General features: G+C 40.9%; 1 protein-coding gene across 1 annotated transcript in view; it reads left to right on the forward strand.

The window, feature by feature from the left end:
- mast1a (microtubule associated serine/threonine kinase 1a) overlaps nucleotides 1-15,775 on the forward strand; it is a gene marked incomplete at its 5' end in the record, with an annotated part of 91,529 nt that overhangs the window by 71,759 nt on the left and 3,995 nt on the right. Inside the window, 11 exons of the mRNA XM_080520216.1 lie at nucleotides 1,127-1,292; nucleotides 1,529-1,630; nucleotides 2,155-2,277; nucleotides 2,395-2,504; nucleotides 10,120-10,280; nucleotides 12,856-13,103; nucleotides 13,364-13,627; nucleotides 13,727-13,959; nucleotides 14,719-14,841; nucleotides 15,208-15,344; nucleotides 15,483-15,670. Coding sequence (XP_080376342.1) covers nucleotides 1,127-1,292; nucleotides 1,529-1,630; nucleotides 2,155-2,277; nucleotides 2,395-2,504; nucleotides 10,120-10,280; nucleotides 12,856-13,103; nucleotides 13,364-13,627; nucleotides 13,727-13,959; nucleotides 14,719-14,841; nucleotides 15,208-15,344; nucleotides 15,483-15,670 — 1,855 coding nt within the window. The remainder of the gene's footprint in view (nucleotides 1-1,126; nucleotides 1,293-1,528; nucleotides 1,631-2,154; nucleotides 2,278-2,394; nucleotides 2,505-10,119; nucleotides 10,281-12,855; nucleotides 13,104-13,363; nucleotides 13,628-13,726; nucleotides 13,960-14,718; nucleotides 14,842-15,207; nucleotides 15,345-15,482; nucleotides 15,671-15,775) is intronic.

The raw sequence follows: 15,775 nt of genomic DNA on the forward strand, positions 1-15,775 counted from the left end.
TGGAGGTTCTAATGAGGAGAAAATGTCCTATTCAGTCAGTAATGATGTAATATTGTGTAAGACCTCGTGAACATGTGCAGCCACTCACACACTGACACAGACACATTCATTCACACAAAATGCTCCTTAACTGCTTATCATTACTAAATACAGGACACTGACATTAGAATATAACCCTGACTGTACAGACAGCTTCCATATAAACATGTGAGAAAAGCATCCTCCACGGTATTTCAGGTTGTTTTACGCTCTGTTTTCACTGTGTTTAATTCATGTTTGTAGATGAATTTGAAAATTACCTTAGTGTAATCTAGTAATTTGGGAGAGGTTTATTGTCATATTTGACATCAGTGTTTTTAGAGAAACGCAAACCAAACCTGATTCTGACTTAGAAATGTTTCCAGATAAGGTCAGTGTCCGGAAAGGCAGCCAGACAAGGGCACCCTGGTCTCGTCATAACTTGCAAAGATACAATGCAATTAGATAACAATTTTGCTTTCCACTACAATGAAGGGGATCCACAGCTTTGAGATTTTCTGGTACAAGATGTTTCGGATAGTATTTCCTGCAAGTAGAGGCATGAAACCATGTTATGTAATATGTTTTGAGGCATGGAGGAGAAGCTGACTCACCATTTTTCAGTATAAACACTCTGTGGTAAAACCAAACCAAACATCGGAGTTTGCTATGGTGCCAGTGGAAGAGCATTATAGTGTCATAAAAAGATGGCCATTAAAGAAATGGTGACAATAAATATGTCTGACAACTTTGAAAAAAGTAAAATAGTCACAAGTCCAGTCCCAGACGGGCTTGAAGTTGAGACACCAGAAGCAATGACCTCACCTGATTCAAACTTAACTGAGTTAATAAAGTTTGGTATGGCCAGAACACACTTTGCATTTCTAATATAATCAAAAGGGCTTGCAAATGGAAAAAAAAAAGTCAACAAACCATAAAATTAAGTGTTTTAATGTCGGTGTGTTACACCATATAAATATTGTTGAACGTGGGTCGAGATAAAGATACAAAGTCATGATTAATCTTGATATGTTTTATGGCGAGCATGCTCTTTAGCGTCTGTTAATATGTTTAACTTCCTCAATCTCCTCCTCATCACTCGACACAGGTCTGCGGTACTCCAGAGTACATCGCTCCGGAGGTGATTCTCCGCCAAGGCTACGGGAAGCCGGTGGATTGGTGGGCGATGGGCATCATCTTGTATGAGTTCTTGGTGGGCTGTGTACCTTTCTTTGGGGACACGCCTGAGGAGCTGTTTGGACAGGTCATCACAGGTGAGACTCGTGTCAAGACCCTGACAAACAGCAAATTATTAAAAAAAAAAACTCGATGAGTGTCACTATTAACATTATTAGCACAAACGATTCTGAGTGCAGGTCCAGCTTGAGTGAAATCTTAGAAAAACATTTTTTTTTGCTGTTTTTCTTTAATTTATTCCTTTAAAATAGGAGGTCACTTCTTGCGGTTTTGTTCTTCAAAACCTTTGCTTTTTCCTTCATGCCTCCGGTAGATGACATCGTTTGGCCAGATGGTGATGATGCCTTGCCTGCGGATGCTCAGGACCTCATCTCTGCCCTGTTGCAGACCAACCCAATGGTCAGAGTGGGTACAGGTACTGATCTTTGCATCTACTTGATCAAATAAAATAGTTCACCTGCAGCTAGAAGCATCAGGTTTGGCAATAAAATTAGAGTACTTGAAAGAGCTAACGTCATTTGAACAGCAGTCAGAATTTGTGGTTTGATTTGCACTATGGCGAAAAAAATGTAAAACATTCGCCAAATGCGATTTATGGTCTGTGCTTCTGGTGCAGCTGAAAGGCAATATTCAAACTTTCATATGAACATTAAAAAAGTCAGTAGGTAATCAAATATGAAGCAAACATCAATGTCACAGCTTGTAGCATTTATAGTCTGAGATATTTCACAATGCCTGTGATTAGCTGGTTCTTAAGGTACAAAAGATCCCTCAGTGAATAGTGCAGACTGTAACAATACAAAGAATGAGAAACAGCACGAAACAACAAAATTATTAATGAATGAATGTAGATGTGGTACAATGGAGCTTTCTGTTAATCCCCCCATTCATTCACATATCAGTTGGTAATGGTTCTGCTTTTTGTGCCCCCGCCACTAGGGGGAGCGTTTGAGGTGAAGCAGCATCCGTTCTTCACCGAGCTGGACTGGAACAGTTTGCTGAGACAGAAAGCAGAGTTCATCCCTCACCTGGAGTCAGAGGAAGACACCAGCTACTTTGACAGTATGTGTTTATGGGCTATGCAATATGTTCTTTTAAATAAACACCCGTCAGGACTGCATGTTTTCTCTCAAAATGACAGTCCTACACTCACCGCTCCTCTACTTTCCTCTCTGCCAGCCCGCTCAGATCGCTATCACCACATCAATACCTACGACGAAGACGACACTAACGACGACGAGCCGGTGGAGATCAGACAGTTCCAGTCTTGCTCTCCTCGCTTCAGCAAGGTCTGACTTTGCCCCGCTCTTCTTTAATCTCTTGTCTTGCTCTCCTTGTTATTTACTGCGGGTTTCATGCTACATGTGTCACCCTGTCACGCACGCTTCAAATTATTTGACAGGATCAGAGATGGGAAGAGACAGGAGAGTTAAAAAGGAATAGGTCAAAATGTGAGGACAGACTGCAGCCAGGTCTTAAACCTGAAGTTAATAAAGTCTAACTTGAGTTCTCGAACACTTTGATTTTACTTTTATCATGTCTCTAGTTTTCATTTGAAGCCACTTCATCTCTGAGGTCTTGTGCTACATTTTTGCTCTGTCTGTGTTATGACCCAGATGCCTTTTCATCCTGCGTTTCTTCACATCCTCGACTTCTTTTGCCAAATGGGCTTCAGTTCTGTTCTACAACTCTTTTCCTGTCACACTTTTTCCTCTCGGGTGGGATTTTCTCTGCTTGTAATGTCTTGTTTCTGCACTCAACTCTGGACTTCTACTTTCTGTCTGTTGAGCTCACTCAGCCTTCCGGCTTTTTTTTTACAGAGACCGACAAAGCCCAGAACTCTGCAGTGTATTGAAACTGTCTCATTAAGAGTCAGATTTCAGTAAAGTTTGAGGTTTGGAGGAGGGATTATTAAGTTGCTTTGCTCAATCTTAGCAGGTGGCAAACATATTGAGAACTACACTAAAGTAACACATGTATTTCAGGATGTAGTTGAGTGATCAAGTAGAATTTGTGCCAGTATTCAATATCATGAAACAAAAAAAGATAAAGATTTAATATCTGACCTTTCTAGTATTAGACCCAACACTTTGATAGTATTTGACAATAATTTTTCATGAAGTTCTCTTATTGTAGAAATTGACAAGCAAATAACTGTTGTTGCATTGGTTATTGTAAAATCCTTCGAGATGAAGAAAGACAAAAAACATGTAGCATAAAATTTAAATCAAGGTCTTAAAAATTATATTTGGGACCTTAGTTCCATAAAATTTGTTAAGCTGTATAAACTGAAAGTAAAACTAAACTGCAATGCTGTGCAAATTATTAGACATTACATTTAAGCTGTTGAGTTTTATTTGTATTGCATTGATTACAACAGAGCACCTTTATAGAGAAAAAACAAACAATCCCACATGAGCAATATAGGCGAGGGCTTTGGGAAAGAAAAGGACAAAAAGAAAAACAACAAAGATGAGTGAATCACTGCAGACTCGAAGTTAGAACCACAGTCTAGTTCCCTTGTCAGAGATTCTGCAGGGAAGTACAAAGAGGAAAGAGAGGAGAGACTGCAGACTGCCGGGAACAGACAGAATGTCAGTGTCACATAATGGTGACATACAGTGGTTTGCCAAAATAGACCAACACAACATGCTGCATAGTTCTGACAACATGCTTTTCAAAATGTTTGTCTGTCGATCTATCACAAAAAGCCACAATAAAATACATTTACATTCAAGGAGTATGGATACTTTTGCAAGCTATTCTATGAACGTATGCAGATTAAGAATAGGATGAAAGATCATTGCAATAAAGAAGGTCTCACAGCAGCCTAAACCTTCATGGGCCAGGATGGCCTGAACGAGCTCCAACTATAATGTGGATCAAATATTAATGTTTTAGTCCTGATCTTAAAAGTAGAGACTATGAAAGTCTCTGCCTCCCATTCTACTTCAAAAAAAAAAACGTAGGAACTTCTAAGATTTGATAGAGCCTGGTTGTTCGGAACTTTGTATGTTTAAAAATGTAACAATAAGCCAATGAAGAGGACATGCGACCCCCTCATGTGAGCACCTGTCACGACTCTCGCTGCAGCATTGAGTTAAATGGCGACTTTCTTGAAGGGTCATTTGGAAACCTGATAATACAAAACAAATAAGAAACACCCCATATCCCTTGTTGAAACTCTTAAGACCATATTGACATTACATCTCATTTCATATTTGAACTTCAAAGGTTTTTTTTAACCTCATGAAGTTTTGTCGAGTTCTTATTGCACGTCAAATATTCAAAAGCAATGATTTGTGCCCTAAAGTTTATGTGAAGGCACAGGAAGGTGCTTGCTTTTATTGCCCGTTTGCTCACACGCATATTGTTTTCGGTGTGTGTGTGCTGTACTTCATGATTCTCTGAGGAGAACATTTGTTCTCATTATCCTTCCTTTGCTCGTTATAAAAAGAGACACGGTTTGTGGTTTAATCAGTTGGTTCATTGAGCATCACCTCACGTAAATTTACTGACTTTGTCTTGCGTTAATGTAGAGTCACGTCGTCTAGTAATGCCAACAAAGAAGAAATTGAACCATGACATACAAAGGGCAAGTGTAAATCACTCCATTGTGCAGGTGAAGTAATGAATCCCCAAAGGATTCCCATCAAATAATCATACTCCAAAACATAAAAGTCACAAATGTCCCGTGAGTAATCATCCAAGTTTAAAGCAGCCTTTCCTAAATGTGTTCTGCTCCTCTTTATTTTGATGAAATTAAATCACAGCTTGGTGAAATAGTTTCTGACTGCTCATGATGTTTTGGTTTTCCTCCAGAGGAGACAGCTGGGTCTTCAGCTGATACTTGTTTCCATGGTGCGCTGCTGAGATTTCTTTAGGCTTTCCTTAACGCAGATCATCTTGTTGTCCTCCCCCACACAGAGCTTAGCTTTCCTCAGTTACTCTGCACATAATGAGAGTCCTGCAGTACAGCGTAATTGCGTGCGTGTCGTGTTAATGCTCACATGCATGCACAATGAGAACATAAAAGCTGTGTTTTGCTTTGGTGTGGCAGGTCATGTTTTTTTCTTATCTTTTTATATGTTATGGTACAGATTCGATGGTTGGGAGTCAAATTCATCTTCTTTCTTTTCTGCACAAAAAGGCACATTCAATGTATTAGTGGGACTGCGAGTGAGCTTCTGAGGGCAAATACATTCCATTTGCCGGTTTGCATTAACAGCATTATCCCTCTTGGATGGGTTTAAACAGATTCTCTCCCTCGTATTCCAACAGTACACAAGTATAAAAAAAATACATTGATTCATGCAGTGAATATTACCATATTGAGTCTGGTTAGGGGCTGTTCTGTGTGAAGTTTGCGTGTTTTCCCACTGCGCATGTGGGTTTTCTCCCACAGTCCAAAAGCATGCATTTGAAGTTATTTGGAGAATCTAAATTGCCCCTAGGTGTGACTGTGTGTTGTCCAGTGTGATCTAAAAGACTGGCTGATGGGTGGTGTATATAGGATACTATAAAAATGACACGTTAGTTCTTTTGTATCTCTCAGAAGACTTGAAACATAGTTCATTTAGTAATTATGGACTGGGTAATACTGACTGCTACTTCTTTTCTTCCAAACACTGCTCTTAATAGAAAATTAAAACACTAACAGAGCCATCTCAAGCTGGTAAATCATTTTAAATCTGCGTCTGCACACCAGACTAAACGGTTTAGGCTCTTTCACAGTTTTTATGGCATTACCAGTATTAGAAAAGCTGAATGTATAAGGGAAAATATGCTATTACAATGACTATGTAATTAGACTTAGCCATTTTTGAAGAAAAAGAAAATATATTTCACCTGCTATCATCTTCTAATATCATAGCAGCAGAGTTTTTAAACCTCTTCTGTAATCAACCATTATGGGAGGGTTTTTGACTTGCTTTTATGAGGAACTGCATCATCCATCTTTTCATACAAGAAAATGACACTTTCTTATTGTGAGATTTTTTTTTTATTGTCACAAGGTTTGCCACTGGAATCCAGTCGATTGTATTTGTAATGCAGCAAAATCAAGAGGTTTCCATCAGGCTCAGTCACCACCGGGCTGTGTCATAAAACAGTCATGTCTCGCTTATTCAAATCAGAGTCACACTTGTTGTTTTTATTGTCACTTTGTCTGGCATAGAAGGAATTGAACAGGCAGTTGTGTAGAACTAGATTATAGATAGTTGTACATCTATAAACATAGTGACATCAGTTGTACGTCTTAAGAATAAATATGTATATTACATAAAATGACAACACAACATCACCCAGGATGACATTATACCAACTAGGGCATGATGAAATACTACACACTGCAATCAGAACAGTCAATATTTGTTCTGTTATCGTGGCTCATGGACAACACAGGGTGACATGAAAATGAATTCAGTGATTCTGACCACTTTCGTGCCAAAATTCATAATGTTCTCCGCAGTGTGTGAAAGTATTTAGATCAGATGTTGAGGCATTGTTTCACACTACAACTCACTTCTTCAAAAACCTGAACCGTTTGGAGCTCCTTGTGGAGAAGTCGCTTAATGTTTGAAAAGCTAAACCCCACGAGCCCTCAGTGCAAAACAGGAAGCAACGAGCAGAGCAAAAATGCTTCCCTTTTACCATTTTCAGCTTCCACATCACATTTTAAGCCATGAATTTGGACCTCTAGAGTAAAGACTGTTTTATCAAACTGGCATTACACTCCTGAAATAAAAAAAAAAAAAATTACCTACCGTATTCAAATTGTACGAGTTTAGTTAGAGGTTCGGGTCTGTTATGCAGAAGCTAATGCAGCCTTGAGACTAAAGCAGAGAACACAGCTCTACAGAAGTTTGAGAAACTTTTCTTTATAACTCTGTACCGCCATATTTCTTTTGTTGTTCGACTTGAGGGAAAATATGGCTTAACGTGTCTTTTCCCTATTGTCAAGAGGAGTCAGTAGGTTGTTGAGATCGCAGCACAAGCCATAGAGACGGGCATAAGGAAAGGACTGAAAGAGAGACTGTATGTACTCAAAATGATTGTAATTTAGTAAAGCTTTGCTTAAAAGTTAAGGAATGATTTGATGTTTGTAATGATTGGAAATGTGATTAAATGAAGTGACACACACACGCGCACATACATGCACACACACACACACACACACGCACACCTACGTAAATGGTGTGATGTTTTGGTAATGAGATTTTTCTGTGACAAGATGTTTTTGTAATGAGATGTTCTTATAACGTGTAAGAGTCAGTACAGCCTGGGCCTGAGGAAAAGCAGAATTGAAACTAGGTAAAAGGGGAGGCACGTACACAGGCATGTGACTGAGAAGATGGAAAAACTACAAGGACTACAAAAGCAACCAGGTGAGTAACTTTGGGGGATTTGAGAGAATAAAAATTCGAGACTCGAGAGGGTTAGAGAGAGATCTACGGAGTTCTTCCCAGAAGAGGATGCCTTCCCGAAGAGGAGCCAGCCCCTGAGGAATCTCCGGAGAATTGGACAAGCCCGAGCGATCTGCAACCAACCCAAGGAGAAGAGCCCTGACCAAACATTGGTCACAGCCAAGCAGCAGAAGGAGAAAAGGAGAAGACCCCACAGCCCGAGTTGGGCAATTCCAGGGCTTTCCGCGGGTCCGCTGCGGAACGGCAAGATCAACACCGAGAGGTATCCTGGGGACTTTGCAGACCCGGCCAAGAATCACAGCTCACCGGTTGCAGTATTGAGATTGGCATCGAGGCTGAGTCACTCTCCCTGTTGATGGAAGTATTCCCCCTCGGACGACTGAAACTTTGTTCTGAGTTCCTGCGACCCCCGAGGGAGATCGACCCAAGACAGGCCGGGACCTTGGGCTTGTCCAATTCTCCGGAGATTCCTCAGGGGCTGGCTCCTCTTCGGGAAGGCATCCTCTTCTGGGAAGAACTCCGTAGATCTCTCTAACCCTCTCAAGTCTCGACTTTTTATTCTCTCAAATCCCCCAAAGTTACTCCCCCCATTGCGTTTGTAGTCCTTGTAGTTTTTCCATCTTCTCAGTCACATGTCTGTGTACGTGCCTCCCCTTTTACCTAGTTTCAATTCTGCTTTTCTTCAGGCCCAGGCTGTACTGACTCTTACACAAACATCCCATTACAAGAACATCTCATTACAAAAACATCTTGTCAAAGAAACATCTCATTACCAAAACATCACACCATATACATAGGTGTGCGTGCGTGTGTGTCACTTCATTTAATCATATTTCCAGTCATTACAAACATCAAATCATTCCTTTCCTTTTAAGCAAAGCTTTACTAAATTACAATCATTTTGAATACATACAGTCTCTCTTTCAGTCTTTTCCTTATACCCGTCTCTATGGCTTGTGCTGGGATCTCAACAACCTACTGACTCCTCTTGACACTATACACAGTAGACCAGTAAACAAACTTTGATGTGCAAAGTTGAATGAATTCGCCTTTAAGAAAAGTGTCCTGCTTCGAGTCACAAACACAGGTTTACAGAAAGAAATCAAATATCTGAGCTTTTTAGTCTGCTTATGTGTATTTATTGTATTCAACTCAACTCAATATATATGTGTTTATATATGTGGCACTTTTAAAAACAACTACAGCAGAACAAAAGTGCTCAACATAAATAGGCATTAAAACATAAAAACGTGAAGTGCAAACAACAAAAATTACAATTAAAAAAATATAATTGCAACAATAGAATAGGCAGAATAGACAGTAGCAGAGTCTTCAGCTGGTTTAAAAGCCAAGGAATAAAAATAGGTTTTATGAATAAGTTTTTAAAATGAACAGTGAAGGCAGTGGCGCCGCCAGCTGGAATCCTGTATGCACCATGTGTACAATTTTTTTGAAGGTGTGAAAAAAAGAAAAAAAAACAGTTAAAGCCTGGTCTACTGTTTCTGTATACACAGCCCCCAAGGGCCGAGGTTGCAGTCCTGCCGACGAGCTCTCCGTAACCCCCCCTCTTCAATTTCATAGTACTGTGTGTGTACTATGAAATTGAATCCTGGCGGCGCCACTGAGTAAGGGGGCTTATCTGATGCGCAGTGGGAGCTCGTTCCATAGCTTATAGGGACAGCAACAGAAAAAGTTCTAGGCTTCCGTTTGGACCTTGGCCCCTCCATTTTCAGGGTGCAATTTGTGAGAAACAACAACAAAGGACTGGACAGTTTTTAAATGCAGTAAGAAAACTACAGATGGTGAATAAAAATGACAGTTTTTATTGAAATAACACATAATGATGAGTAAGCATGGGGTGAGACAAAGTTTGAAACAGAGTGAAGACAGAGTTTGAAAGTGAAGTTTTGCGGTTTTACTTGGATTTTAAAATACATTGATATGAAGAGATTTGTTCCATTTGACGGTGAGTTAGCTTTGATCGCTGTTGAAGTGTCCTTGAGCAAGACGCTGAATCCCAAGTTCCTGTGAATAAAGATTGCCCACCTTCATCAGTTGCCATTGTGTGTGTGTGTGTGTGTGTGTGTGTGTGTGTGTGTGTGTGTGTGTGTGTGTGTGTGTGTGTGTGTGTGTGTGTGTGTGTGTGTGTAAAGCTCTTTGAAGCTACTGAGACAGTGAAAATCCTCTGGGCAATTTTTAGTTGCCAGTTCCTCTCAAATGCATGTTATTTGGGCTGTGAGAGGAAACTGGGGTACCCAGAGAAACTTAACTCACACGCACAGTCAGAACATTCAGGCTTTGCACGGAAATTCCTCCAAGTGTGAACTTGAACTTAAACTGGGGATATTCTCGCCGTGAGGCCAGAGTGCTAACCACTGCCCCATGGTGCGGCCCCATAAGTAAATGAATGATTCCTGATGCTCTCTGAGCATTTTACTGATGGTTGATCAATCGATGTCTGGTCTGAATGCGTCTGCAGGTGTACAGCAGCATGGAGCATCTCTCTCAGCTGGAGCAAAAAGCTACGACCTCCGTGTCTCGTCGGGACCGGGGCTCACGTGAGGACAAGGTGACCAAGAGAGAGAGCCTCGGCAGCTTCAGCATGAGGGACAAGGGCTGGAGGACCGGATCCCCTGAGATGTGAGTGTGACGGGCGGCAGTGGATGAATGGGCTTTAAACGCTTGTTTGTGCTTTTTGTATGTATGAGTCAGCGAGGTGGGTCACTCTTCAGACGACTAAGATGTGAGGGTGTTTAGAAGGTTATTCCCTGAAAGGTTTAATTTTTTTCCCTATTTCTAGCAGTCGAGGTGTCAAATGTCCCGGCTTTCCTGGAGAAATGTTTTTTCTGTCTCACTGACACCAATTCTGACACTTTTTGTATAAAAAGAACTTTGTGTGAGAGTTCACACTCACTTTGAGTCAACAGATCCACCTTCGCCAAAGTTTGAAAACTCGAGTGGGAAAGAGGAGCTGGCTCATCCTTCTCATGAAAAATAATGGAAATGTGGTTCTCCTCTGAAACCGAGTCAATTAATTTGCCTAAACTAGATTAACTGAACACAAATGAATTCAATTCGGTGTAAATTCAATGTCATTACATCATGTAAACATATCTGATTAGATTTTTCTTCTATTTGTTTTTCCATATGCCGTTGCCTCAGAAACGATCTTAAGCCATTTACTTTCGACACAATTACTGAGTGTTTCACAGCTTTACTTGTGTTATGAACAGACACGACTTCTTCAATCCTACACTCCAGCCTTGAAGATACACATGTTTCATTTGGATCAGACCTTTTAGATTTGATCCACCTGAATAAGAAATTAAGTCTTTCTGAACACTGGATTGATATAAATATCATTTTCTGCTCTTCATGCAGACTGCGATTTCACGAACTACGATTTCTGATGGAGAACACACTGAGAAATCAGATTACCTTATTATGACTACATTTTACTATGTCGAGCATGAACTCCTACATTCATATATAAAGTAAAATCCTTCATTTTCTACCTTTTCTACCGGGATAAAAATGGTGTGAAGGAGGCTCATCATTCAATATCTTCCATATTAGGTTTTCTTTTCTTACAAGGCAAATAAATGTCATCTGACTCATCTCCTCATCCCCAATTCACTTTTGCTTCCACCTCATTACCGAATTGATTCAGAAATAATTGAGCAATAGCATTACTTTGATCACCCCATGTGATTTCATCTCCTCATCAGAATCTGCTCATCATTACAGTTGCACAGGTCTACCAGTTTGGCCTCAGAAAAAGATTCATGCATCCTCTTCTGGGAAGAACTCTGTAGATCTCTCTCTAACCCTCTAGAGTCTCGAATTTTTATTCTCTCAAATCCCCCAAAGTTACTCCCCCCATTGCTTTTGTAGTCCTTGTCGTTTTTCCATCTTCTCAGTCACATGTCTGTGTACGTGCCTCCCCTTTTTTTTTATGATTACGATTAATAAATGAAAAGTGGTATAAAAAACAGAGCCCCATGTTGTACATTGAAACAGTATAAACTCAATGTATTGTGGAATATCAAGGACTAATTTTGCGATTTGTATTTGGGTTGCTCGTTCAAAGGCATAGTTGCTTTCATTTCAAATTAAGCCAGGAGCTGGGTGTGCAAGCACCTTCGCTATTTTGAAGAGTCCTATATTGTAATAGAGTTCAATACTGAGGACAGGAAAATGTGACTATGTGACAACTCACCTGTCTAAAGTGTAGAACACCAAACACTTCCATGTGCTGTCAATTCTTGTTGTTGTTCCTGTTTAAACACTGCAGCTTAAAGGCTCCCTTTTATTGACTCGTTTCCCTTTTTTTTTAATATTCTTAGAAACTTGTTACCATAGTATAATGTAAGTTGTTTAAGACGTTTGTTTGCTTTTTATTTATTGGGATTATCGCATCAGTGATCAGATGTGTGTAAAGCCAATGCTGCTCACACCTATGACAAACTGAATACATTGAGAACTGCTGCAGCACAAGCAGGAGAAAGTGAGATCACGTCACCTCCAGTTTTAAAGTGGGGCGGTAATTTTTAAGATTTCAGCCATCCGGGGCTTTTTCCTGTTGTCGGTCGTCACCAAGACATTAATGCAGGTTGCTGTAGTTTTGAGCTAATGTGGCTCATTACATCTAGAGGCCTCTTGTGGACAAAATAACAACTGTATGCATGTGAAACTAGTGAAGTTAGTTACTCGTTACTTCAACTATGCGTCTGTGGTTTTGCACTGTGCATAAGACAAAACTCTCTGTTATGACCAACTGCCTGGATGTAAAAAGTAATAACATTTTGGAGTGCTTTAAAATGTACCATAAACTACAGTTCTGGTATTTCTTGCAAGCGATTTATAAATTGTAAAAATTGTGTTATCATTGTTTTAACGGTTAAATATGTTCCGTAGCTCCAAACCAATTTTACATGGTTGAGAGGGGGGAAAAAATGTTTTTTTGTCATGAAGATTGCAGACTCGTGTGTTCAATGGTATTTAGCAAAAATGACACATATTCACCATGGTAAACATCATGCTTGCTTAACATCAAATGTTATCTTTGTCTATGTAAGTATACTTGCTTTTTCTTATGCACAGAAACAGCACAGGCTCTCAGCATGTCAGTGGCCTTTGTGTCATGTTGGATGAATCATTCTTACATTGGCAGCAACCGATGTAATTCTCCTCCCTGACTTGGTTTGTCCCGCAGGAAGCGTCTGTCTTGTTCGGAGTCCCTGTACATGGAGGGAGACGCGAGCCCTCCTCTTGGCGCCCGGCGACGCTTCTCCGCCCTGATGGACACGCATCGTTTTGCTTCACCTCTAGAAGGTGAAACTGAATTTGTGACTCGGCAGAATCCCTTGAGGGTCCGTGGAACCTCACTGGATGGGACCACCGTCCCCTCGTCATCAAACATTTTGGAACAGAGGAGCAGCCTGAAGGAGATCAACGGAGCAGGTACACACCTTAGAGTCAGCTAAAGGTGAGCAGGAAAGGAGAGAAGATAAATGACAGGGCGAATCTGAAACTGACAGCTAATAAAAATGCCATTAAAGAAACTAAAGAGGGTGCTGAGGAAGGACCAGGTGATAAAGCTACCTGAAATGTCTACTGCTAAGTCAGTGAGCAGCTGAGCACTATTTCACCTAATATTTTCACCTTTAATGGTACTTAGGAATGAAATGACTGTAATTTCCTCCTGACTCGACATATCACAGACAAATCCCCGCGACCAGGAGAGACGGCAGTTGCCACTTCGGCTGTCACCACGTTATCCTCAGGTCCGGCCGCAGCCGCAGCAGGCCGAGATGTGATGACTCCTTTGTATGACCCTCTGGGGCCCCGGGCCACCAACGACCTGGTGCTCCGCAGGGCTCGCCACCAGCAGTTGTCTGGTGATGGAGAGAAACGAAACTCCAGGACAGGCAACAAAGTCATCAAGTCAGCGTCTGCCACAGCGCTCTCAGTTATCATACCATCAGGTGAGACTCCAGATGATAATGACACGCTCTGGGAAATGTTGATGTATGACACACAAGTCCAGTATCGCACTTCTTTATTTTCCATCTCTCTGCCCGCAGTGGAGCAGCATGGTGGCTTCTCCCCACTGGCCAGCCCCATGTCTCCCCACTCCTTCTCCTCCAACCCCTCGTCACGAGACTCCTCACCCAGCAGAGACTTCTTTCCAGCAGTTAGCGTGCTGCGCTCCCCCATCACCATCCACCGCTCTGGAAAGAAGTATGGCTTTACTCTCAGGGCCATCAGGGTTTACATCGGGGACAGTGATGTCTACAGTGTACATCACATTGTTTGGGTAAGATTGCAGTAAATCCCATCCATTGAAGCTTAAAGTTTTTGTATTAAATCTTGCTGAACCTCTGGTAAAGAGTTTGGTCTTTTTAGCATGCATTTAAATGAAGTTAGCATTATAAAGGAAACAAGACAACTAAGAACAGTCTTCAGTAATTAAGCACAACATGAATATATCATTATTTAATGCTGTTGGTACACTTAGTATTTTGATCTTATTGAAATGTTCGTATATGAATGATTTCAAATAGTTTAAATTGAATCAGTTTGTCCTGTGTTCCTTCAAGAATCTTATTCAAAATAAGTTTGGCAGAGGTGAAAGTGAAAGTTAAAACAACAATGTAAAGATTCTGAAATGGGCTCAAGTACAAAATTTGAAATTTAATATTATTTCATTAATACACTATACGGATTTTAAAAGCATGTTATATTATTTTTTTAACGTGATGGTAGGGCCGTTGGAGAGCAGTCATGCGTGCACATACGTCAATGCACAAGTGGACATACATAACTATTGTTATTGTTATCCTCTGTTTCATTCATTCATCTACTTAAGCAAGCAACCAAGAACATATACTTTGTTATCTACAGAGCAGAGGTGGCTCCTGTGTCACGACACTGATCTAATTGATACCACTGTTCAACGTAAAAGCCCCACATACTCAACTCGGATGATACATGGTCATTACAAACTGTGTGCCTAATCTTTACCTGTAAATGATCTAATCTCTTGTGGCCTTGAACACTTTCTGTGTATCGGCAGCATGTGGAGGAATGTGGCCCGGCTCAGGAAGCTGGCCTGTGTGCTGGTGACCTCATCACTCATGTCAACGGGGAACCCGTCCATGGCCTGGTCCATACCGAAGTGGTCGAGCTCATCCTCAAGGTCATCATCAGCAGGCTTGTTTGTTCTCTGAAGTACTGCATTGATGATATAAATCACTGGTTTATATTGTCAAGGCAACAATATACAGTGCTGTATAAAAGTCTTCTGAAACTTAGTTTTCCTTCATGTAATACCAATGAAAAAACATCTGAGTTTGGGATGTTTTGGGTCAAAAGAGTGGCAACTCAAAATATTGAATACCTTTTTTGTGTATTCCCTTCGCAGTGTGCAAAAGGATAGCAATAAACTGCGACACACTATTTTTGAGAGCTTTCTTACTGTGCAACATTTGGTCGTTTTTTGCCTGTAACATTTGTGCAGTACTGTTTGTTTGTGTTTAAATATGACCATGACTGGTGTGTGCAGAGTGGAAACAAGGTGACCGTGACGACTACCCCTTTTGAGAACACCTCCATAAAAGTGGGTCCCGCCCGTAAGGCCAGCTACAAGTGTAAAATGGCCCGACGAAACAAGAGGACGATTGCGAAAGATGGCCAGGAGAGGTGGGAGCAGCAATTTATTGCTAAGTTATGTAACCTGTGACTCAAAGATCTGCATGGTGTTTGTTCCAGAAAGTCCCATGTTTAAATTTCAACTTCTTATTTTGTATTAATTTTTTTTGCTCTATTTCTACTTCACAGTAAGAAGCGCAACTCATTGTTCCGAAAGATCACGAAGCAATCCAATCTTCTCCACACCAGCCGCAGCTTATCGTCTTTGAATCGCTCTCTGTCCTCCAGTGAGAGTCTTCCTGGCTCCCCGACCCACAGCCTGTCTGCTCGCTCCCCAACTCAGGGATACCGGTCCACCCCTGAGCCCTCGTACCTGGGTACTGAAAATAACCTGGCCTGCACAAATGGAGACAGAGTCAGCTTGAATACGACAGCTCTGTAGAAATGGGGCACATAAATGCTAAACATATAGATGAAAGCTA

The sequence above is a fragment of the Blennius ocellaris genome, assembly GCF_963422515.1.
Source record: "Blennius ocellaris genome assembly, chromosome: 3".
Lineage (NCBI taxonomy): Eukaryota > Metazoa > Chordata > Actinopteri > Blenniiformes > Blenniidae > Blennius > Blennius ocellaris.